Source organism: Aspergillus campestris, assembly GCF_002847485.1.
Source record: "Aspergillus campestris IBT 28561 chromosome Unknown P168scaffold_2, whole genome shotgun sequence".
In the NCBI taxonomy this organism is placed as follows: domain Eukaryota; kingdom Fungi; phylum Ascomycota; class Eurotiomycetes; order Eurotiales; family Aspergillaceae; genus Aspergillus; species Aspergillus campestris.
Window position 1 is genome coordinate 624,846 of NW_020194337.1, and position 22,043 is coordinate 646,888.

At 52.3% G+C, this 22,043-nt stretch overlaps 10 protein-coding genes across 10 annotated transcripts; 2 read left to right on the top strand and 8 right to left on the bottom strand.

The window, feature by feature from the left end:
• Positions 1-112: 112 nt before the first annotated feature.
• P168DRAFT_287602 (uncharacterized protein) lies at positions 113-1,563 on the bottom strand. The gene has a single exon (XM_024836607.1). The coding sequence runs from the start codon at positions 1,257-1,259 to the stop codon at positions 189-191; it is 1,071 nt and encodes a 356-aa protein (XP_024695702.1). The 5' UTR covers positions 1,260-1,563; the 3' UTR covers positions 113-188.
• Positions 1,564-2,076: 513 nt separating this feature from the next.
• On the bottom strand, positions 2,077-3,409 carry P168DRAFT_287603 (DUF202 domain-containing protein). Its single transcript, XM_024836608.1, has 3 exons — positions 2,719-3,409; positions 2,286-2,569; positions 2,077-2,218 (listed from the first exon to the last, which is right to left on the bottom strand). Exons 1-3 carry the CDS (start codon positions 3,077-3,079, stop codon positions 2,135-2,137), a joined length of 729 nt encoding a protein of 242 aa, XP_024695703.1. The 5' UTR covers positions 3,080-3,409; the 3' UTR covers positions 2,077-2,134.
• A 713-nt stretch (positions 3,410-4,122) lies between these two features.
• On the bottom strand, positions 4,123-5,670 carry pfa4 (putative palmitoyltransferase with autoacylation activity Pfa4). Its single transcript, XM_024840857.1, has 5 exons — positions 5,318-5,670; positions 5,088-5,259; positions 4,740-5,039; positions 4,612-4,690; positions 4,123-4,565 (listed from the first exon to the last, which is right to left on the bottom strand). The coding sequence occupies exons 1-5, from the start codon at positions 5,650-5,652 to the stop codon at positions 4,162-4,164; spliced, it is 1,290 nt and encodes a 429-aa protein (XP_024695704.1). The 5' UTR covers positions 5,653-5,670; the 3' UTR covers positions 4,123-4,161.
• A 310-nt stretch (positions 5,671-5,980) lies between these two features.
• On the top strand, positions 5,981-8,997 carry P168DRAFT_264057 (putative DNA mismatch repair protein; the record flags this gene model as incomplete). The annotated part of the gene is made up of 3 exons (XM_024834838.1): positions 5,981-6,387; positions 6,438-6,826; positions 6,874-8,997. The coding sequence occupies 3 exons, from the start codon at positions 5,981-5,983 to the stop codon at positions 8,736-8,738; spliced, it is 2,661 nt and encodes an 886-aa protein (XP_024695705.1). The 3' UTR covers positions 8,739-8,997.
• Positions 8,998-9,329: 332 nt separating this feature from the next.
• P168DRAFT_279112 (DUF1295 domain protein) lies at positions 9,330-10,541 on the top strand (the record flags this gene model as incomplete). The annotated part of the gene is made up of 2 exons (XM_024835754.1): positions 9,330-10,129; positions 10,214-10,541. The coding sequence occupies 2 exons, from the start codon at positions 9,330-9,332 to the stop codon at positions 10,539-10,541; spliced, it is 1,128 nt and encodes a 375-aa protein (XP_024695706.1).
• A 135-nt stretch (positions 10,542-10,676) lies between these two features.
• On the bottom strand, positions 10,677-12,039 carry P168DRAFT_324558 (D-isomer specific 2-hydroxyacid dehydrogenase family protein; the record flags this gene model as incomplete). Its single annotated transcript, XM_024840858.1, has 3 exons — positions 11,733-12,039; positions 11,617-11,683; positions 10,677-11,478 (listed from the first exon to the last, which is right to left on the bottom strand). The coding sequence occupies exons 1-3, from the start codon at positions 11,878-11,880 to the stop codon at positions 10,677-10,679; spliced, it is 1,017 nt and encodes a 338-aa protein (XP_024695707.1). The 5' UTR covers positions 11,881-12,039.
• A 291-nt stretch (positions 12,040-12,330) lies between these two features.
• On the bottom strand, positions 12,331-13,021 carry P168DRAFT_279114 (GNAT family N-acetyltransferase; the record flags this gene model as incomplete). The annotated part of the gene is made up of 2 exons (XM_024835755.1): positions 12,331-12,560; positions 12,649-13,021. 2 exons carry the CDS (start codon positions 13,019-13,021, stop codon positions 12,331-12,333), a joined length of 603 nt encoding a protein of 200 aa, XP_024695708.1.
• Positions 13,022-13,759: 738 nt separating this feature from the next.
• On the bottom strand, positions 13,760-14,832 carry P168DRAFT_287609 (uncharacterized protein). Its single transcript, XM_024836609.1, has one exon. The coding sequence runs from the start codon at positions 14,647-14,649 to the stop codon at positions 13,807-13,809; it is 843 nt and encodes a 280-aa protein (XP_024695709.1). The 5' UTR covers positions 14,650-14,832; the 3' UTR covers positions 13,760-13,806.
• A 1,538-nt stretch (positions 14,833-16,370) lies between these two features.
• P168DRAFT_88317 (uncharacterized protein) lies at positions 16,371-17,438 on the bottom strand. Its single transcript, XM_024842197.1, has 3 exons — positions 16,929-17,438; positions 16,798-16,850; positions 16,371-16,736 (listed from the first exon to the last, which is right to left on the bottom strand). Exons 1-3 carry the CDS (start codon positions 17,149-17,151, stop codon positions 16,422-16,424), a joined length of 591 nt encoding a protein of 196 aa, XP_024695710.1. The 5' UTR covers positions 17,152-17,438; the 3' UTR covers positions 16,371-16,421.
• A 509-nt stretch (positions 17,439-17,947) lies between these two features.
• P168DRAFT_248208 (serine/threonine protein kinase) lies at positions 17,948-21,966 on the bottom strand. The gene is made up of 5 exons (XM_024834110.1): positions 21,850-21,966; positions 21,223-21,694; positions 20,724-21,166; positions 18,596-20,669; positions 17,948-18,541 (listed from the first exon to the last, which is right to left on the bottom strand). The coding sequence occupies exons 2-5, from the start codon at positions 21,532-21,534 to the stop codon at positions 17,969-17,971; spliced, it is 3,402 nt and encodes a 1,133-aa protein (XP_024695711.1). The 5' UTR covers positions 21,535-21,694; positions 21,850-21,966; the 3' UTR covers positions 17,948-17,968.
• Between the last annotated feature and the right edge of the window lie 77 nt (positions 21,967-22,043).

Sequence of the window (22,043 nt, forward strand, 5' to 3'; positions counted from 1 at the left end):
AAACTCACGGGACCTATATTGCATCTTGCGCATACAGATTCTGCATAAGTCAGGTCTCGAACCACCAGTGATATGGGATAGCCCGGAAAGAAGTCATCATACATGCATGTTACCGACAGTCAAGCATGTCGTCCATTGAAAAGACATTAAAAAAAAAAAAAACAAGATTCGACAACCAACTCCAAAATTCAACTCCCAACCCCCTCCGCGATCAACGCTAAAAGAGCCAAAAGAATCCCCCGTTTCTGCCCCTCGCCAACAATCATGCACAACGCCGTCGTCAAAATCAACTGGTACACCCGTTCCAGATGGTCCGCCCTTTTCGCCCCGCGCAACCCACTCGACTCCGATAACGACCGCCCGCGGTCGAAAATCCGGCTCACGACCTCATCCAGAATCACCAACGAGCCGTGCTTCTCGCTCCCCCAGCTACTCGAGTACTGCGCGAGCAGGACCTCGCTATCGCGGTCCCCCACAAACAGCGGCGGCAGACGCGCGACCAGCTTGAGGTGGTGAAACGGCATGAAGCACTGTCGCATGGTTTGCCCGCGTCGGAGGTCGCGCGTGCCCTTCCAGACGAGGTCGATTCCGTCGTAGGTCAGCTGGTACCAGCGGGTGCGGCTCGAGATGGGCGACACCCATTTCAGGGACGAGGTGTAGGCGGCGCGCACGGCGTCGTGCGTCTCGCCTTCGTCTTCGGTGCAGGACGCCGCCGAGGAGCCCTTGTCGCTGGATTGGCGGTGGAGGACGGGTTTGTCGTGTTTCCGGGCGGCGTTGACTTCGCGGTGGTAGGCCTTGCCGGACTCTCCCCATAAGCGCCAGCGTCGCACTTTGTAGCCCTTTAGCGCGGTGTCGTCGTTGTCGCGACTGTTGTTGGCGTTGCTGCGCGATTGCCATGCGACGACCCCGCGCGGATCGAGCGCCTGTGCGAGCTCTTCTTCGCCGAATTGCAGATTCCAGCGGCCCCAGAGGGGTGAGTCGTTCATGATGCAAATGGGGGCCCCTGTCTTGGCGCTGCCGTGTCGCAGGGTGCGGGGGGCATTGTGGAAGCTGAGGAATGGTCGGTGCATGTAGAAGCTCCCTTGGGGATGAGTGGTAGTGGTGTCCCCAGCATCTTTGGTGGTGTTTAATTTGCCCACTTTTCGTTTGTCTTTTGATTGCTTCTCTGGTGAGATCAGGATGTGTCCGGGGCCATCGTGGTAGAGGTGGTATGTTGTGAGATGATGCTGGGAATCAAGGAGCTCTTGGAAACCCGGCATGGTGCAGCATGCATTCTAGTAGATTGTCTCGGTGATTTTCTATCGGTACTTTTATGTTATGAGCAATTCCCTCCGAGGGAAAAAGAAAGGAAAGGAAAGGAAAGAAAAGAAAGGGAAGAAATCAGCAGACGGCACGATGCGGAGTGAGCGAGTCTTTAAATGCCGTCGCGATCATCAACCCATGCAGTGGTAAGGGGCAGATCAGCGCCAGATCATCGGTCGGGGCCCCAGCCTAGGTAGGATATTTGAGCTAGTCAAATATGTAGGACTACTCAATGAATGATTCAAGCAACGCGAGGCTGAGGGTCAAAAACGGAGGTGTCAATCAAGCCATCAATCAATCCACTTCGGCTAGTAGATTGAGTCCCGACGATGGGTTCGAATGGTTAAGGCTGTTAGTGGCTGAGCCTGTACCTCGTGTTGTTATTTCCCCGCAGGACCCGGCCAATCTTGTCGCATCCAACAGGGATCGGATGTTCCGAATAGGGACAGAAAGGCAAATTTTGACAGACAGAAAAGTATTAAGGTTTTCTTGTGAGATAGCTCGTGGGTTCGGTCTCGATATATGCAAGTCGCACAGCCTCTTAACCTTACGTATACTCGTTGCCACTGTAGCTTCACCATGTGATCGAGGTAATATATCTGTGGCAGGTCGAATATGAACGACTTTTACGGTGAGATACCCAATAACTCAGAAACAATTGCACTCCACACCCAATAAACGCGGGATATATACTCCGTAGTGATTGGCAATGTTCCCGGTTCTATAGGCCAAGTATCTTGGTGATTTGTGTGTATGGTAGAGTTGAGCATTAAGCATTAGTCTATATCCCTAGTAAACATTATTTTAACATTCCGAAAAATTGATCCCACTTTTATGCCATAAGCGCTGTATTGTCATTATCCATGTCGATTTCCACCGCAATCACAAGGGACAGGACAAAAGTTACTAGAATCACCTGTGCTCTGTCAGAAACATTGTCCTCCAATCTCTACAGTTACCCCCAGCGGTGATTCAAGACTTACAGCAGCGAATAATCCAGCAATGCAATTGAGTTCCCAGCCCCCTGCATATATCTTTCCCAATGCCACGGCATGTTGCTGCTTGAAGAAACGATAGGCGCCAATCGCAGCCACCGCAATAGCGACCGCATGGCAGCTCACCGACAGAGGAATTCCCACTTCATAATATCCGAGCCGGTCGTTGGCAGTCGACTCCCGCTGCAGGCGAAACAGCTGAGCAACAAGCACGCCCTGCATTGCCAGAACGACCGATGTTCGGATATAGGCCAGGAACGTGCGTTCCAGAGCTATGCGAGATGAGATTAGCAGGAGGCTTCCCGAGTTAGGTTTGGCGATGCGGAATCCCTCGTTGGGAAAGACAACCCTCGTTGAGGAAAGACATCCGGCATTCCACATGCACCATCGCCCATCCCTGGATAGCGGAGAAAAGACTCACCGAAATGATCGCGATTCTTATTCTCCGGCACCGTCATGACCACATTCCGAGCCCAGTGTTTCTGCACCCATCCCGCGAGCCCCTTGCGTGGTGGCTGACTGCGTATAGAGCGTTGGTCCACGATCGATCTTGACCGGCGGGTGACAACCCGAGACTCTGCTGAGGAGAGCGACCAGGGATCATCATCGTCGTGAGTCTCAATCTGATGGAGTTCGAAGGCGTCGTCGTGGTTCCCCCATGGGTTCGAGCCGCGAGAGGTAGAGGTCCGACTGCTGGCGACCGCGACAGATTGCGGTCTGGAAACGGCGGTGGACTCCGAGTAAGAATGGTCGTGGTGAAGGTTATCGGGCCGGTCGTTCATTGTCGAAGGAATGGTGGGCAATTGTCAAGCATGATGGAATCTGGCTAGATTCGAGGTATGTCGTAAGGTTGGAATTCCAGCTTTTCTGCGTTTCCCTGCGTGTTCCTTGTTTTTTCCCTCCCGGGGAAGCCCAGAGGATGAGCGAGGAGATCAGTCATTTGCTGAATGCGACGTCGGGGATTCCCGCGGCCAACTGAGGGATTCCTGCATTTCGATTGGTCTGTGGTCTTTATTTAGCCGTGGTCGGATCGGGCTCTTGAGCCACACAGGTCGGCCATTCTGTGGGGGGTCGGGGTATTGCGGTAGCTGCATCTGGGACTTCACCACGTCGTGGAAGGGAAGATGAAGTATCTCAGGTCCATGTCAGCGGTAATGTCTACCTTTATACCTCTAATTAAATCCCCACAGGCTAATGCTGGCACAGCACAAAAGATCGCTGCTATGCCCATAAGGCAGCCAATCAGAGGCCTCCGTGGGATGGCGTCATCGGCAACCAATACCGGCTCTGCCCATATATCCATCGATGATTTACTTTGTGCACGGCATTATCCAGATATGGGATCATATAATGATTTATGCAATTTATGACAGTCAGTACGGCGTTTACCTAAATGGAAGCAGCCCTACCTATCATCCAGAAAGACCCCGAACAGACATCTCGATTACCTGGAGCTGGATTGTATGAAGTCCATCCGTACCCACTTCGCGACCACTATGTTCTTGTTATAGTAATTTCAAGATTACTGCGAAGCCAAGTGAGTCGAGATAGTATGGATGATATCGCTGAGCATGGCTATGCAGCAGAATATATCGATAACCATGGTATGAGTCTCAAGCCTGGAGGTCTCTCAAATAAAATCCCGGGCGTCTAGACGTGATACAACACGGTTAGGTGTCTCGAAATTTCACCGGGCCTTACACTGGTCCCACCACGAAGTTTTTTCGCCTGACTCGTCCTCAGCAAGATATCGAGAGCCACTAATGTTACGTTGCGTATGAACAGGAGGAATCATGAAACCCTTGAGATGTCCTGCTTTACCAATGCTTCGATCCTTCCTACTTCTTATATACAAAAGCCCGTATTAGGTTACTTGCTTCAACGCCGCCTGTGCTCTTTGCTGAACTAAAATAGCCAGTGGGATATCCTCTTCATCATAGAACTCGGCATCCTCGTCGACACCGAAATCACGAAGCCGCTCGCCTTCCGAGTTCCTCCACGCTTGTTCGCCGTCATCCGACTGATCGCTGTCGGCTGAGCTAGACTCTGCTGAGTTCTCGGCTTCATCGGTCTTCTGATCAATCCTTTGATGGAAGCGCCGGCGCCGCTGGATGGCCAGACCATTACTGGTTTTTGATGGGTCACTGGAGGGGGACTGGTTGTCCTCGTATCCAGAGGCCTCTGCTTCGGGAGACAGGTTGCCCTTCGCTCGCGGCGCAGGCATGGGGATGCGATCGGGGTCCGGTGGTGGCCATGAGAGGTTTGAATCTACCAGAGTTAGCTCGGCTCTCGGGAAAAACAGCTGTATACTAACTTTCGAACCCATTGGTTTCAAACTCCAAACCCGTGGAAGGGTTGGACGTTCTTGACAGAGGCCAGAACCAGCCAAGGACCTGAGCAAGAGATGTTAGTCATGGTCTTTGATATACGTGGTAGACTCACATTTGAACTTCCACCCATTCCAGCCTTGATGTTGTCCCATATTCCAATGTCATAGGGGAATTCTTGCTTCCTGATATGCACTCGAGTCCCATGGGGACTCGTCAGGTACCCATGAAAGTGTTTAGCCCGTCGCAACAGGGTTTCGTGTCGTTCAATTTCCCATGTCTCGATGACGGTGGTATTGAATATAAGACTCCAGGCCGTTCGGGCGAGTAGAATAGAGAGCACAAATATGGTCAAGCTGTTCACTACAAACAGAATAAACAGGTGGCCTATCTGGATGACACTAGGCCCCATGTACTAAACAAGATTAGCAAAAGGCGACAGGCCCGGGCGATAATTGCTTACGCTCGGATGGTGTCTAGAAGCCCAAATGATAGCACCTCTTTCCCATAAGCAAGTCTCAAGATAGGTCATGCCCGTCACCGCGTAAAAGAGAAACCGGATGAAATGCGGAAACGTAAAATGCGAGACACAATTCGAAGTCCATGGACAGTGATGGTCCATCTTTGGAATGCATCTAGATCCGAAAATCAGCATATATGACTAGTCACAGGCCGAGCTACGGTCATGTCCACCTTTGACACGTTTTACAGTGGTGCGCTCGGGGCGGCTTGAAAGCTTCACATCTACGACACCACCGTGATCGCCCACTTGCACGGTCGGATTCCAGTTGTTTACTGTCTTGGAGCTGCCAGCCCTTGGGAATACGCCCCGGATCCACGGAACAGGCCCGGTAGTAGCATATCCATATGCAGAGCGCGAAAACGTTGACCCACAGTAGCTCGCCGTCTGTGATCGGCGCAGGTTCGAAGTTCAGAAGGAGATATTGTGAGGTGTATGCGAGAAAACTAATAAGAAGAGACACACTCGGTATCGCCAGCTGCGATATCGAGAAGGCTGAACACAGCATTTTTGGATTCAGTGACCATGTAGGTGTCAGAAACGAATGTTTGTCGTTGATTTGTCGAGAGGGGATGCTTCTCTTCTTGGCGGAGTTCTGATGACTCAGCTCACGTGGCTGACCCCGATATCCCCGAACAATGTGCGTGGAAATACTTCATTTCCACTCAATACATCTCATGTCACCACTCGCTCGCTGCGTATACACCTTACATCAGTGATATCGTTCCGTTTCTTATAGTATACTTATTTATATCATTCTCCTTCGATTGATATCTGGCATCCCTGTTAGGCCAATCCATAACCATGGTTCGCCGCCTGCAGGGCCACCATTGATAATGCCGATCACGGCCCTCCCCCCGACCACCATTCGGGCGATTGGTGCAACATCAGTCATCTCTGACCCCTGCTCGGTGGTCAAAGAGCTTGTAGACAATGCACTGGATGCTTCGGCTACGTCGATATTTGTTGATATCTCTGCAAATACCGTCGACCTCATTCAGGTGAAAGACAATGGCCATGGCATACCTTCCAGTGACCATCCTGTGGTTTGTAAACGTGCCTACACGAGCAAGATCGAAACAGTCGAGGATCTGAGAGAAGTCGGGTCCAAACACCTCGGCTTTAGAGGCGAGGCCTTAGCCAGTATGGCCGAAATTTCGGGTGGAGTGACTGTTAGTACTAGGGTGGACTCAGAATTGGTAGGATCCAGCATCAAATACGGCAGAGACGGTGTACCCATTAGGTAAGTATTCTTATATTACTGGATGAGCAAGGTCTAACGATACTGTGTAGCACTCAACGCGCATCTCATCCAGTTGGAACTTCTGTTCGGGTCGTGGACCTTTTCAAACACATACCCGTTCGAAGACAAACCACACTCAGAAGCACAGTCAAAACCCTAGGGAGAGTCAAGAAATTGTTACAAGCCTACGCCATCGCTCAACCTTCGAAGAGGTTGTGTTTCAGAGTACTGAAGGCAAAAAATGAGAAGAATAATTTCATGTATGCCCCGGGACCAGATCCAACACTCATGGATGCAGCGATCAAAATCGTTGGCATGGAGATGGCTTCTGCTTGCATCGTCAAGAAGTGGCCACCGGACGAGGTCGCAGTTCAAGAAGTACCTTCAGAGCAGAATACTGATTTCGTGCTGACTGCGGTTCTTCTCAACCCTGATAATGGTAATGTGAAATTTCCTTCAAAAGATTTACTCGTCTAACGATTGCAGATATCGCTAAATCAAACAACGCTGGGCAACATATCAGCGTGGATGGTAGGCCATTGTCCTCGGCCAGAGGGCTTGGCCGCGACGTCACAAAAATCTACAAATCATATATCCGGTCGGCTTGTTCTCGCAAGGGACTTGTCCCGACGATCACAGATCCGGTTCTTTGCTTGCACGTCAAAAGCTTGGAAGAGCGGTACGACGTCAACATTGAGCCAGCTAAAGATGATATACTGTTTGAAGATCGGGAGCAGTTTTTGTCCGTATTAAAAGACTTTATGGCGAATGTATATGGAGACTATATGGAAATGGAACAGAAAAAAGCTAGCCCGCCCAAGGGCAAAGAACCTATACGAGAAGGCGGGTTTGGCCTCCTCCTTGCACAGACTAGTCCTCAACCCGTCCGACAACCTAGGAGTCCTGACGGCTACCAATCATCGCGATATACCCCTGCTCGCTCATCCACCAATCCATCATCTGGTGCCAATACGACCAGCAGTGTATGCCAATCTCCCGAGCAAAGTGAAAATAATGTGGCCGTTGAAAGTCCTCCGGCACCAGGTTCGCACTCGAAGGAATCGCAATTTATCAACCCTTGGTCAATCACCAAATTAAACGTGCCAGTTCGCGAAAATGGGACCAAAGGGACTGGAAGTGCAGTGGTGACCTTATCTTCGAACCATGGAGCCCCTACGCAGAGAAGATCGCAAAGGAAACAGAATGACCACAGTCGAAAATCGTTCCCACCAAGCCCATCTTCGACCGACACGTCTCTTTCGAATCCTTCCCCAAATCCACGAATGTCGTCGTCACGAGTTCAACAGTCGCGCCTAACAGGATCGCCGCAAGGACAATCCTTACGCGCCTCTAGGGACTTTGATCGAGAACGGTACGGGAACGGTGCTCTGGATACCATCTTTTCCCGGACAACGCAGGTTTCGCTTTCTCAAAGCGCCGCGGAAGAAAATCCAGATGATACCCAGACGGAATCATCCTTGAGCCGACTAGCGCGTGGTCGGTTTGGATCCGGAGATGCGTCGTCATCGGGCTCGTCGGCATCACAGGGCGCAACGCAAGATGCCCAATGTACCACTAGCGCAAGGTCGCACACATCCCCAGCACCGGAAGCAGAGCCTCCACGCTCTAATCTACTCGGATCATCCGCTGCACCAGCTCTAGCCACCACTGGCAAGCGACGTGAGCTTCCAGTCCTTGAAAAGTGGTCAGCTAGACTGCATGAATCCGCCAAACCTGACCAAAACCCAGAACTAGAAGAGGCACTGGATTTCGAGCATCGAAAAAGAGAAGCTATCAAAAAACATCGAGAGCGGATCAGGGATCGTGTGGAGCCATCCACACCTTCTAGCTCACCGCACCTCAGTAGATATCTTGCTGCACGAGCAGCGCTTCATTCGGAGCCCGCTACTGACGAGGGACCGAGTCGATCTACAACCAGACCTGTCATCAATCCGCATGACCCAAGGGCATATCTCATGCGATATCAAAGTATCCCTCGGCAAGATGACCCATCTAGAAACAAAAATCTACGACGGAAGACCACCCACAAACTGCCTTTGGAGAGAATCCCCAATGGATGTGACTTGCATGATGTTAGCTTGATCTTACCTACTGATCTGTCCCTTATATCGACGAAATCGAACGAAGCACTTGCTTCTGACGTATACACTAGTAATGGTCACGATTCTCAAGCCTTTGACGGCGATCTTCAACCTGACTTGATCGGGCTCTGGACCCGTCGATTGTCAGCTTTGACCAAAACACAATATCGGACTGAGAACGAATCTGATAGTCCTAACCTGACATTTGATTTCTCTGCCCTGAACGAACTTGTGAACAATAACGATTAATGACTATATATTGAGATATATCTTATGTGCCTATATTTATATTCGACATGAACTAGCGTTGTGCTCTGCTGCTTCATCTTTTTGCATGTCTACAATCACAAGCGGTCCATTTTTACCTTTAGTACTTACCCAAGGCTTCATAATACACTCACGGCCAGGCACGAAGACCCCTTGTTGGCCTGCAGCTTGTTCCGAAGGACTGGAGGATGACAAGCTTGTACAAGCACTCAAGGAGGTCCAAGACAAGACCGGGTTGCCGTTTATCAATTGCTTGATGTAGTTACCATCATTATCTGATGCTTACTTGAATCTTTCTCATATACTACTCTGTACCTTATCGCAATAGAGGTAGTACATAGATCAATGATGATGTCATGACATGCTCCGCACCTCAATCTACCCTCGCATCCGGGCCCTGGATTTCCTAATCGGGAAGATACCACCGTCACATGGAGCCAACCGCCTTACATAACAGTGACATCAACCTTTCCTCGCCCCAGACTTCTCTCACAAAACTACAAAGCTCCCATCCAAACCCTACTCAACCTTCCCAATACCATGTGAGATCAAGGGCAAAGGCAACCCAGAAACATGGAGATATACAGCGCCAGCCCAACGCCGCTAGGCGAACTAAGCCACTCCCTCCACGATTACTCACAGGGAGGCAAAGACACAACAACACCATACAGGCCCGGCGTCCCCAGATCCGGCCCCGGCAGCGGTAGCAACCTCAGCGACATCGGGCTCGTCAAGTCCACCATCCTCCCCTCCTTCACGCTCAACGCAGCCATCTCAGTCGCAACCTACGTCGCCGCACGCACCGCCAACAGAGCCGACCTCAAAGACTGCGCCTGGCCCGCGACACAAGTCCTCAACGCCTGGTGGGCCGCCCTCGGCCAACCAATCTTCTCCCACCGCCACAACATCACGCGCGCCTCGCCCTCGCTGAGCACCACCTGGCGCGCCCTCCCCTGGTCGCAGAAGGTGCTCCTGGGCTGCGTCACCGCGTGGGGCTCGCGCCTGCTGTACCACATCGCTGCGCGGTCCGTCGAGCGCGGAAAGGACGACGCCCGCTACGAGGAGATGAAGAAGCAGGATCCTGGCTTTTGGGATAACGCGCTCTGGAAGGTGTTCTTGCCTGAGGCGGCTGCGCTGACGATCATCTCGCTGCCGTTTACGGTGCCGTTCCGGCTGCCCGGGCAGGGCGTGCTGGATTTGAGCCGCTGCTGTGGGGGGGTGGATGTTGCGGGGGTGGCGAGGACGCTTGGGGTGGCTGTTTTTGGGGTCGGGTTTGCGTTGGAGACGTTGGCGGATTTGCAGTTGGGGTTGTATAAGCATAAGAGGGGGGATTTGTGTCGCGAGGGGGTGTGGAGTGTTGTGAGACATCCTAAGTAGGTTTTTTCCTTGTTTCCTTCTCTTCCTTGGCTCTTTTTTCGTTTTATTCCCGTGGTTTCTTGATGTGCTGACATGTGTAGTTACCTGGGTGATGCCCTCGTCCATGCTTCATTCGCACTGCTTAACATCGCCAACGGACTCAACCCCGTGGTGCTCCTTGGTCCCGTGGCCAACTACCTGTTCCTTCGCTTGTTTGGCGGCGACAAGGAGAACGAGACCGGACAGGAGGAGCGATACACCAAGTATGACAAGGAGAAGTACGAGCAGCTGCAGGCGTGGCGGCAGGAGAAGAACCGGTTCTGGCCCGCGCTGAGCGAGATCTCGAACCCGTGGTCATGGGTTGTGCTCGGCTGTGGAGTGGCCGGAGTTGTCGTTGAGGAGAGCGTCCGAGGATGGGTCATGTCTTGATCTCAATCTTGATCTTGATCACCAGAATGTTACTGTTCCAACCATGTCTGCGGTATGTATGTACTCAAAAGTAACCATAAAAATATATACTAGTAATAATAAGGGGCGTTCGTTATGTGTGTCGTGAGTCAGCAATTAATATGCCTTCCCCCTCTTATATTCATTCACCAGCTCCTCGCCCCTCTCCATCCGCCCCAGATTCTCTTTCAGCACGTCAAACGACCGCGGGAAGTACTCCTTCCCCAGGGAGCTCACATGCGGACTAATGTGGCAGTTGGGCGCCTCCCACAGCGGATGATCAGCCGGCAGGGGTTCCGGATCGGCGACATCAAGCGCCGCACCGCCCAACACACCCGTCGTCAGCGCCGCGATCAACGCATCCTGATCGAGGACCTTCCCGCGGGCAATATTCGTGACGAACGGCCTCGGCCGCTGCGGCGACACAGCATCGGACAAAATGCGGAACTCCTCCTCGCCTAGCAAATGCGTCGTCTGCGGCGTCAACGGCAGCGACACGACGAGGTGGTCGAGGCCCAGGTTCAGGAACGCACGGACGGACTCCCTATCCGTCCCGTGGTGCCACGATGCCGGGATCGCGCCGTCGGCGTCGCCCGTCCCGGGCACGATGTACCCCCTGTCGCGTCTGGAGTCTGGCGTGAGGCGCGGCGACGCGGTGAAGGCGTGCACGCGCATGCCGAGCGCAGAGGCGGCGCGCCCGATCTGTCGCCCGATGCTGCCGTAGCCGAGGATGCCGACTGTTTTGCCGACTTGGTCGTGCATGCCGTGCATGTAGGAGGTGATGCCGCCCCAGTGGTGTTTCTTCTGGTTCTCGTAGGTGGAGATGAATTTGCGGGAGGAGATGAGCCAGTTCATGAGGGTCCATTCGGCGATTGGGGGGCCGTGGATGCCGGAGCTGGTGGTGGCGCGGTTGCGGGGTCTTGGAGGGTGGGGTGGTGGATGAGGTGGTCGATGCCGGCGGAGAAGAAGTGGAATAGTTTGATGCTTTGTTTGGTGTTAGTGTTAGTGTTGGTGTTGGATTGTTTGGTTGGAGAGGGGGGGTGTGGTGGAGGCGTACTTGTGGGCGTCTTCGGGGCGCGGGAGGTTCGTGAAGGTGACGAGGATGGTTGCGTGTTGGATGGCGTCTGGCTCTTTCTCAGTTGCTGTTTGTGACATCGTGAGACAATGGCTTACCAGTTGGGACGTCTGCCCCTCCAGGTAATATGACGGTTGAGGTATCGACATTGGGGAATTTGGCCTTGATGTCCTCTTCCATGCCCGGCGGGAGGGGCTCAAAGAAGGCGATCAGGAGGTGTTCTCTTGGCAGCGCTGCGTCGCCCATGGTTGTGATAATGCTATGGTATATTCGGGGAACTGTTCTATGTCTTTCTATATTGTATGTTGCAGAGGCGCTGGTAGGAATCGCGAACGTGGGGCTTTTGCGGTTCTTATCAGCGATTTTTTCTCCGCATTATTAAGCCGAGGCTACTAGTCTAGTTATATCTGCCCACGATATCATCGCGCAATCAGCACAGGAATCGGTCATGGTTCACCCTGATCGTCTTGGATAGACTCGTGTGGTATAGAAAGCAGTGGTATAGGGGATCCCGACATGCATGATGCGTTCTGCATCAACCCGCCATACAGATCAGATCTGCATCGGTGACAGCAGTCAAAACCTACAATGGGACTGTTCTAGAGACCATCTCAAAGTATAATATACAAAGTATCTCGCGAAATCAAGATCAAAAACTCATCCGCATACAATAGATATACACATATATGTAGACACTCAACACCCATCCGGCCTCCAAACGAAATACCTCTGCTGATACCCCCCATCAAGCACCCTCATCGCCTTCTCCTCAAACCCCGCCCGCTCATACACACTCTTCCCAGCAGGCGAACTGCTCAAAAACACAGGCACCTTCTCCTCCTCTGCCCTCTCCATACCCCACCGCAGCAGCCGTGACGCTATCCCCTGTCCGCGGTACTCAGGCCGCGTAGCCAGCATTTTCAAATCTAGCAACCCCAGTCAGCATCGTATCAAAACAAGCACCACAAAGGACCAAACAAGTATGAGGGGAAAAGAAGGAAAAGAAAAACAAACAATAAAACCCCTCCACTCCACACATCACAACATCCATCATCTCATCCATCGCGCCAAAAAACCTCTCGCACAGTCCCGCATCACACTCCGCCGGGAACGGCGGCATCTCGTCGTCTCCCGCGTGCGCGCACCCCGGTAGCGCCCACACGGCGTACCCGGCGACCTTGCCGGTGGCGTCGTCGACGGCTTTGAAGACCCGTGTGCTGGGTGTGCGTGCAATGTCGGCTGCGAAGACGCGGGTCCACCAGTTGTGGACGGCGGGGGTGGGCGGGAACATGGCGAGGTCGATGTCAGTGGTGAAGCTTGTTGTGAAGATTGTGGCTAGGGTGGTGGCGTCGGGTTCGGTTGCGGGGTGGATGCGGATTTCTGGCATGTTGATTTATATATTTGGTTTCTCGATTTGGTCTATATGTATGGTTGTTTTTTTCTTCTTTTTTTCTTTTCTTTGGGCTGGATTGTTGGAGTTGGGATTGAGTTGAGGATTGGTGGACTGAGATCTGTAGATAGGTCGTGTTGTAGATATCCAATGGATAAGAGCACTCAATCTAGAATTAACAACAGATGAAAGATATAATAATACTTGGATAAATGTGTAGAGAGAGTGTTCAAGTGATAAATATGATGGTTGCAATCGACCGATAAAGTCAGAGTGGGGGTGGAGAATTCGGAAAGAAATCAGACGATCCTACTATACTATTTCTCCGATCACCTATCTCTGTGTGTACTTGTTATTGCAACTTATTTACGCTAGAAGTATAGTTGCTGTACTTACTATCTGGGTTTTCTGGGGTAGTACAAACTCCAAATCTATCAATTGACTATGCTATTGTCTCTGTCCGTTTGTTGGTTCATGCGTATTACATCTGACATTCTATCTACAAAGTTCCACCAATAATCAACTTTAACAACAAGTGGTCCACTAGTTGTAAAGTGTTGGCTATAGCTAAATAACCATTGATAACTTGTTAAATGAGACTCAGGTTCAGTACATTAATAGCAATCAAATATATATATGCAGACAAGATGGGGACACAGCTTTTGTGAACAGCTTCTAAGGTGAAGTTCAGACATATAAAGAGGAGCGTGATACAGTGCAATATACAATATACATCAAATATCAAATGGCAAGGAAAAAAACCGCAAATCATGTCACCTGAGTCAGTTCTTCTCCTTTACCAGCGCCGGGTCCGGAGCAGTCACCTGGCCGTTGGGATCGGGTGATTGCTGCTGCTGCTCCTGCTGTCGCTGCTGCGGCGGGAGAAACGATCGCTGTATGTGTCTGTCCTGCGCCGTCGAGCGATTCTCTCCTCCGCTCTTCGTCGATTCAATCTCCCGCTTAACGCCCTCGTACAGATGCTCGATGAACAGTATCTCCTCATGGACGTCCAAAATGCATCCGTCCAGACAGAGTTCGCGCTCGCGCTGCTCAATATACTCGCGAATGTTCCCCCACTCGTTCTGGTAGTGCTTGAGTCGGTCTGGTAGCCCTGAGCCTTTGAGGTAGGTCAGCACGCCGGCCACGATTGTGTTGATTGCGCCGAAGGTCGTGACAGCTGAATGGGGGCCCGCGGCCGCTCCTAGCGCTGTCAGAGCGGCTGCCACTACGATCTGAACGCCCAGACATGTGTTGATCAGGATAGAAAATAGACGATAACGTTGGGCGGCGGTTTCTTCGGCGCGTACCACACGCGTGTAGATGCCCACGTTCTGGATGGTGCGCTGGTAGTGGTGCAATGTTGTCAGCGCTGGCACGTTCTCGATGCCCATCAGCGCGCGGAACATCAGCAGCTTGTCCTGGGGTGGGATCAAGGTGCTCTGGTCGGTGCGCGCAATTGTTAGGAGTTTTGGTCGGGAGTCGCAGGACTCATTGTTCATTTGCAGCATTGGGGGAACTCCAGGGGGCGGCGGCGGGTGTGTGGTGGGCAGGCTCGAGTCATGATGGTCCAGGAAGGCGGTTAGCAGCCGTCTTGCCAGGCTGCGGCGGGTTGGGTATTCAGCCATGGCAGGTATGGGGGAATAGACCGGAGAAGGGTGGAAAGGAGATGATGGGAGTATAGAGCCAGTGAACAAATATGGAGGATTGAAGAGTACAAGTGGAAGTGTGCAACATTCAAGGGCGATCCTCCCTATATGTGCCAGTCTCGCCCACCGTCCGACTTAAACACGAATACGCAAGAAAATCCTCAGTAGATCCTGTTTTCCCCATCTAGGATTGATTTTTCCCTTTTTCGCGCGTCAGGGTCTAATGAACCGTAGAGGAAAGGCCAGCTCGCCCGAGCTGCCGGGAGATGAAACACCAGAGCCCACAGCCAGTCATAATGCGCTATCGCTCGAGACATGCCATACACGGTACCCTCAACCGAGTCTAAAAGGTCAATCGCTGGTAGGTTTGCGGTAGTGCCGCACGGAACCTGTCAGTGGTCGAATATGGATGGCCCGAGTGGACGAACCGCACGGAGCAGCGGACTGTCCAACCACACTTGGTGTAGCTGGTGGGGACGGGAGAGTGGATGATTTGGAACCATCAGCATCGGCAAATGCATTCTACGTGACAATCTTGATCGATCATAAACCAAAACAACCAGGCTCTGGCCAAGTCAGAGACAACATGGGGTGTGGTCCAGGTTTATATGCTCCTAGTCATTGGGTCTGTGAGAGGAAGAGAGTCTGTCGTACAAAGTATTGCTGGAAATGTACCTCGACCTGGCAGCTTGCATGCAGAGTCCGCGGCTGTACGACGGGAGGATTTCAAGGAATGCGATCTCGATTGGCCTGGGATCAGCAAGGAGTGGAGCTGAGGAGAGACCACGAACCACCGATCGAAGGGATGTCAGTGGTGGATCCAGGCGAAGTGTGGGACTCCCTCCCAACCCTGATATTCCCCTATTCCCTTTCTTCTTTGTCCTTTCCTGTCTGAAGAACGAAGTGGGTCAGGCAGACTGACTCGTGCTCCGCAGGGTTGCAGGAGCTGAAGCGAGTGGACGGGCTTGAAGCTCAACTCACTGTCTACAATTATTTTCTGGTCGTTAATTTACAGTCACGTGTTGGCAATGGCCTCATTGCCCAAGACCCCGTGTTGAGGCCTGGATTCTTCTTTGATTATTTTGACCAGATTGTGCGATTCACCCAGATCAATTTGTTTTGACTACGGAGTACTCCGTACGAACCTCCAAGATTGACCGGCATTAGCTCAATCCTGCAATCCTTTCCTCATCAGGGAGATTGCCAGACAACTTACTAATTACGTACTAGTCGCCATGACAGGGATCGATACATGACTGACGATATCATTCGGCAGTGCCGGTGGAGAAATCTCTATTCTCACTGGATTTTCCTCACCTGATATTCATGAACTGAGTGAAGAACACAAATCGAATTGTGTCATGAAAGCCACGCCCTCCACTATCGGCAGAGGTCCATCCCGAGCTGACCCAGCTCGGCACATGGCAAGGAGCAGCAGTTCAGTCCCGATCGACAGGTAGAATGGAGCGCCAGGCTATACAGTCCATATTCCCAATCGGGCAATTCACTCACGAGCTCGATCTAATGCAGCTGATTCTCAAGAAGCGAAAACCAAACATTCTCTCCACTCACAAACTGAATATTATGACGACACGCGAAAGAAAATCAACAACAATTATAGTAATTCAACAACAAACAATTAAAAATTAGCACAAATAAACTCAACGATACCCACTCAATCAAACCAACCCATCAACATCAACCCACCAACAAGCAAGTCCACCAGCGAACCAGTCCTCAAAAAGAGCTACCTAAATAGCCAACAACCCACCAACAGCCCCAATAACAACCGCCGCCTTAGCACCAGCAAGGGCATTCGCACCGGCCGTGAAAAGCGGCGGGCTGAACGGGCCAGCAGAGCTCGGCGGAGGCGGCACAGTCGAAGAAGAGCTCGAGCCGGCCGAAGTGGTAGTCGTCGTCGGGATGACAGCCTTCGAAGTAGTCGTCGACGTCGTGGTCGTGGTGTCATCCGTCGGGGTCGGCTGGGAGGTGGTCGTCGGCTCGGCGGTCGTCGTGGGCTTCAGGGTGACGCCGAATTTTTTGGCGCACGACTCGCGGTCGAGGCCCTACACTTGCCATCAGTGCTCATGATTCCCATGAAGTTGGAGGGAGGGGCGGAATACTTACATCGGGACAGCAGTACCCATCCTGCAGGCAGAAAGAGCCTCCCGGACAGGCATCTAAGCATCGCACTCCATTAGCCACTTGACCTTATACTAATTCTTCACGATGATATCAAGAAAAAAAAGAAGACATACAAGTCCCGCCAGGACAGCAGGTATCCCCACGCTTAGGGTTATAGCAGACCTGGCTAGTCCCGCATTCAGGCCATCCGCTAGGACACCCGTAGGTGGTCCCGGGGACGAACGACTCGTCAGTCTGGCGCTTGCTGAGGCCCATCTCGTTGACTTGTTTGAAGCCCACCCCCGTGGCGAGGGCTTGGCTGGCCAAGAGGGTGCTGAAAAGGATGGAGGCGAACATTTCTTCTTTCTTTCCAATTCTTTGTAGAAATGGGTGAGCGAGTGGGGTTGGTATAGCAATTATATAGAGATTATATTAAGTAGCAGCAGGCCGGGTGGTCAATTAACAATAGTTAACGACAGAATGAACGAGGGACTGGAACTGGGACAGACAATAAATATTACAAGCACAACAAATTTACAGCCGCCAAACAGGGGAGATAGAAAACATATCTATATATACCCAGGAAGACAGACCACAACACTGACCGAGTGGTGTTCCACCTACCAACCAACATCTCGGCGTCCAGACCAATTCCACCCTGAATACGAGATGTGCCGCCCACAACAAGACTAGTGGCCAGCCACGTCGACACCGAGCGGGGGATACCTTCAATTTCTACTCGTTCGAGCAAAATGAGACATCCTATTCGGGGGCAGGCACAAACACGAGGCGGCTCGGCCTTCCGGGTCAGGGTCTTGAACTCTAACCGGCCCCTTCTCCTCTCCCACCTTCCTATACCCCTGCTTTTTTCGTGTATGCGGGTATATTTGATTTAATCAATGGTGATAGACAGACAGACGAATAGACAATGAATGAGGGGATATCAAAGATGGTATTTTGCTTGCGTTATCTGTCTCGATGCTGGTGGTGGTGGTGGCGGCGGGGGCGTCGTCCGAGCGTGTAGCAGCCCGGAAATTACAGAAACAAAAAAACACGCAAAAAAACAAAGAAAAGAAAAGAAAAGAAAAGAAAAGAAGAAGAAGAAGAAGAAGAAATTAAGAGAAAAAAATAAAATCGTCATATCGTCGTAAGCCAAATGCCAAATGTACAGTTCCTAGGACGGCGCCCCCAGAAACCTCAACCGTTCCTTCAACGCCTCCATCTCCCGATCGTGCTCCATCTCTGCTCGTTTCTCCTTGAGCGAGACGGAGCGGTATTCGCCATCTCCGCCGGGTGCTCCCACCGTTACCCAGACGAACTTGCCCCCGCTGCCTCCGGAGTGTGGTCGCTCCTGGGCGCCTTCCCAGAATACTTCGGATGGCTTTGAGGAGATACTACTGCCAAGGTCCGCTGGCTTGGCGGGTTGTCCGCCTAGCCGGCCCTGTTTGATCCATCCTTTCGCCACGTCCTTGATGAAGACGATCTTTTGCAGGAATGAGTTGGCTTCGAGCACTTCCCGGATTCGGTCGTCCATTGGGCTGGATACGGTTCCGTAGGCGATGCTGAGGAAGGTCCCTACTTCGTCTGATGCGACGGCGCGTGTGTCGAATCCAGAGGGGTGCATCTTTCCTTTGGAGGTGAGGTAGCGCGCGGCAGATGGTGAGAGGTGGTAGAAATCGATCCAGGGTGATGAGCTCCTAGTTCGACCTGGTGAAATAACGAGCTTGGTATGGTCGGGGAAGTTGAACTATACAGCATTAGAATCGAGAGAAGAAGAGTGGAAGGAAAACAGGGTACAAACCTGAAAAGCACCATCCCCGAACCCCCATACGCCCACATTTCCCAGACGCTGGTAGAACTTGATGAACTGGCCGTCGTTATCGGTCGCCAAGTCGTCCTCCAGGAGTGTCTCATCGTCATGGCGCCCCAGCGATCCAATCATGTACTTGCCAAACTGGTCAACCAGCTTGACGCGCTTGATCTTCTCCGCGTCCGCCCGTGCACAGTCAATACCAGAATTAGACCGTACCTTGATCCCAGCGGAGGCGTTGCCGGACGCACTCTTCACCTCGAAAAGCGACGGAGAGATCAGTGCCCGTCGAAGACCACCACGACACTCGGGGGAATTGTCGCAGTTCTCGTAAAACTCGACGAGCTTTCCATTTCGCGGTACGAGCTGGTCGGCTTCCGAGTAGGAAAACGGCTTCTCCCTCTGCTTGTCGTGGCTCCGGGCCTTGCGGCGGATGTGCTTCTCTCCTTCCCGCAGAACAACTCCGCTCGCGGGTTGGCCGTTTTCCGCCTTGAAGACACAGCCGACGCTGCCGTCATCGAGCACGTAGCCAATTCCATACCGATTTGTGTAGTCGACCCACTTGATGACATAGGCGTGCGGTGCCCTCCGAGATGCGACGCGTCGGCGAGCCGGTGAGTACGGCACCATGTTGGCCAGCATGTGTCGCAAATCTGCGCTTACATCATCCTGTGACGTCCGCGGCACAAATTCGTACGGGTCGTGAGAGTGAAAGAGTGGGTGTACGCCTAGGGATGATCGTGCTTTGTTGCTGGCCACGGTTGTCTTGCTGCCGGATCGGCTCATCGCCTGGGGTTCCTGGGGACGCACGCGATTCTCCTTGGTAGGTTCGGGTTCTATCGGTGGTCGTCTCTCGGCCTTCGGCGCGGGTGCAATGGGCATGTCGAATTTCTGCGGTTCTAGGGCCGGTCGTGATGAGGTTTGCCAGGATTTCGTGGTCATCTCTCCTAATGTCGCAGAGGTAGACCTCTCTTTGACAGTAGGCAGAGGACGGTTGGTTTCTTGGCTTGCGACTTCCAATCTCCGGGATTGAGAGCGCGTTTTCCCGAACGCTGGTGTCTCCGATGGCATGTTCGATAGAGACTGGGACGGCTGGAGTCTATCCACACCACGAAGTGACCCTGAGTATGAAGCAGCCACACCTCGTCTGGGGCGCAATGGCCGGTCCGCCAACCCTCCACTCGGTACGGGGAGACCATCCGGATCCATTCCTCGCATATCAGACATTGGTCGCGCGGATGGTGGTGGGTCGCAAATAGAAGCGATCTTTCGTACGGTAGTTCTCCCGGTGGCCTGTTGTCGAAGCGTGGCTGCGTGGCTCTGTGATTCCTTGCGTCGCTGTTGAGCGGCAATTAGAGCCGCTTGTGTCCGCGAGGTAGACACACCGGGACCTGATGCACAGCTTTTTGTTGATAGTAAGCTCGCATCAAACGATGATGTAACCTTGCGCCCAACCAATGCTGCTTCAGGTGCACTCCAATCTCCATCTAGATCATATGGGTGCCTATAGACGATATCCTCGGGTAGTGGAATGACCGGCTGGAGTCCTTTTTCTTCCTCGGACAGGCATTCAGCCCATGCAGATTTGGAGCAGTTCTTGCCCGTTGATTTGCGGGCGGTACCGTCGGGCTTCCTCCCCACACCGCAGAGACTGTAAAAGGCGGCCTTGCATATGTAATATCGCTGCGTATAGTCATCAACGTCGTCTATATACTCGGCGAGCTTTTCGTCGTACTCCAAACTATGGCCTAGAACCATGCGATCCCCTCGAGGCTCTTCGTTCTTCAGCCAGGCTGGCCGTGATGAGCAGCACACTGGATCCAGTCGGCGGGGAATGCATCCATCGTACATGTTGAAGAACGGGTGTTCAACAATGTCGTCGGGGTCTGGCCGCTCATCCTCAGATAGATTCAAACACGCACTCACTAGGGACATCGCTTCCTGTGGTATGTGGTTCGAGCATTCTGATCCTTTGGGCCATACGTATGACAAATTCCGCACTTTCTTATAAATCTCCTCCTGAGTTTTGGACTGGAACGGTGGGTAGCCGGTGAGCATGGCAAAGCTAGTCGCTGGTCAGTATTCTTCGTTGCGCTGCGAGGCTGCGGCTGGGGCTTACCATATTACACCCAATGACCAAATGTCCACCTTCTGGGTATGTCCGCCTTTGCTCTTATCCAAGACCTCTGGCGCAATATAATTCGGAGTGCCGCACAGTGTCCTCCTCCGCTTTTCATCCTTCTCCGACATGATCATCGCAGCCAGCCCAAAATCCCCCACTTTAATGTCCAAATTCTTATCCAGGAATAAATTGCCCATTTTCAAATCTCGATGCGCGACGTTTCGTTTATGCAAGTATTTGACGGCCCCGCAAAGCTGGATCATAAATCGTCTCACTTCCGGCAAGCTCAGAGACTTCCTTTTCTTTACCATGTCCATCACGGATCCGTTCGGGCAGAGTTCTAGGACGACGTATATGCACTTGTCGAACGCGAAGGCACGGTGGAAGGTCACGATATGGGAGTGTCGCATTTTCGAATGAATTTGAAGCTCGGTTCGGAACTGCAGGAATGGGTCAATAACCAAGCATGCTGGCGATGAGCGCAAGGGTTGGGCACCTTTTCTTGCATCTTCTTCTGGGTCATCTCCGATCTAACCACCTTCATGGCGAACACGCGACCATTGCGCTGCAATGTCCCTTCATAACAGACGGCAAATCCACCCTTCCCCAGAAAATGACCGGTCCTATATCGCTCTCCATCTTCCAACGGTTCGGAAACAATCGGCGGCGGCGGTGGCGCATGATTTTTGGACGTAGCGGCCTTCTGGGCGGCGCTCGCGGCGGCGGCGTTGCGATCCAATACTTTTCGTTCCATCGGGACTTTCGGTTTGAGCATTTGATTCGTTGATCGCGGTGATAGAGCCTCCATTTTGTGTGAGGGAGTGTTGGGCGAAGATCTCAATCAGCGTGTGGGATATTGTTGCAGCAACACAGTTTGCATTAAGCAAGGACGGTCGTCGGGGACATCGATTAGGGAATACAGGCGGTCAAATACAATTGCGCAGATGGGGTATATTGCTGTGCAGGAGCTGCTGGCGATCAGCATGATTGAAACGCGACTCAATAGCATCATGTTTGGCAAGACTGTCATATGCATCCAGTCCAAGTCGCAAGTTAGGGGGGGTAGACCAAGCAGAACCGGGGATGTCGAGGGGGAAAATTCGGTTCCACGGGAGACACTTACCAAATGGAAAGCAACACGGATGATAATGGATTACTATATTAAACAATGACGCTTAAAAACAATGAATATGCATCCAACGCCGCACCGACCAGAATGACCTCTATAGGAGGTTTAACGTGGTGGGGGGGGAGGTAGAGAGGGGCGTTTGAAGCAAGCAAGAGAGATCCAACGAGAGTAATAATAGTAGAGGGAGA

What these genes read in the sequence shown, in the direction of transcription:
- P168DRAFT_287602 (XM_024836607.1), bottom strand. Translation starts at nt 1,259, where the DNA reads ATGCCGGGTTTCCAAGAGCTCCTTGATTCCCAGCATCATCTCACAACA.
- P168DRAFT_287603 (XM_024836608.1), bottom strand. Translation starts at nt 3,079, where the DNA reads ATGAACGACCGGCCCGATAACCTTCACCACGACCATTCTTACTCGGAG. An exon ending in TAAGAATCGCGATCATTTCG is followed by an intron (nt 2,570 to 2,718) that starts GTGAGTCTTTTC and finishes CATCTCGCATAG; the next exon opens with CTCTGGAACGCACGTTCCTG. An exon ending in TTGCTGGATTATTCGCTGCT is followed by an intron (nt 2,219 to 2,285) that starts GTAAGTCTTGAA and finishes GACAGAGCACAG; the next exon opens with GTGATTCTAGTAACTTTTGT.
- pfa4 (XM_024840857.1), bottom strand. Translation starts at nt 5,652, where the DNA reads ATGCTGTGTTCAGCCTTCTCGATATCGCAGCTGGCGATACCGAGTGTG. An exon ending in CTTCTAGACACCATCCGAGC is followed by an intron (nt 5,040 to 5,087) that starts GTAAGCAATTAT and finishes AATCTTGTTTAG; the next exon opens with TACATGGGGCCTAGTGTCAT. An exon ending in GAATGGGTGGAAGTTCAAAT is followed by an intron (nt 4,691 to 4,739) that starts GTGAGTCTACCA and finishes TCTCTTGCTCAG; the next exon opens with GTCCTTGGCTGGTTCTGGCC.
- P168DRAFT_287609 (XM_024836609.1), bottom strand. Translation starts at nt 14,649, where the DNA reads ATGGCTGAATACCCAACCCGCCGCAGCCTGGCAAGACGGCTGCTAACC.
- P168DRAFT_88317 (XM_024842197.1), bottom strand. Translation starts at nt 17,151, where the DNA reads ATGTTCGCCTCCATCCTTTTCAGCACCCTCTTGGCCAGCCAAGCCCTC. An exon ending in CTGCTGTCCTGGCGGGACTT is followed by an intron (nt 16,851 to 16,928) that starts GTATGTCTTCTT and finishes TGCGATGCTTAG; the next exon opens with ATGCCTGTCCGGGAGGCTCT. An exon ending in ATGGGTACTGCTGTCCCGAT is followed by an intron (nt 16,737 to 16,797) that starts GTAAGTATTCCG and finishes TGGCAAGTGTAG; the next exon opens with GGCCTCGACCGCGAGTCGTG.
- P168DRAFT_248208 (XM_024834110.1), bottom strand. Translation starts at nt 21,534, where the DNA reads ATGGAGGCTCTATCACCGCGATCAACGAATCAAATGCTCAAACCGAAA. An exon ending in AGAAGAAGATGCAAGAAAAG is followed by an intron (nt 21,167 to 21,222) that starts GTGCCCAACCCT and finishes CCATTCCTGCAG; the next exon opens with TTCCGAACCGAGCTTCAAAT. An exon ending in TCGGGGATGGTGCTTTTCAG is followed by an intron (nt 18,542 to 18,595) that starts GTTTGTACCCTG and finishes AATGCTGTATAG; the next exon opens with TTCAACTTCCCCGACCATAC.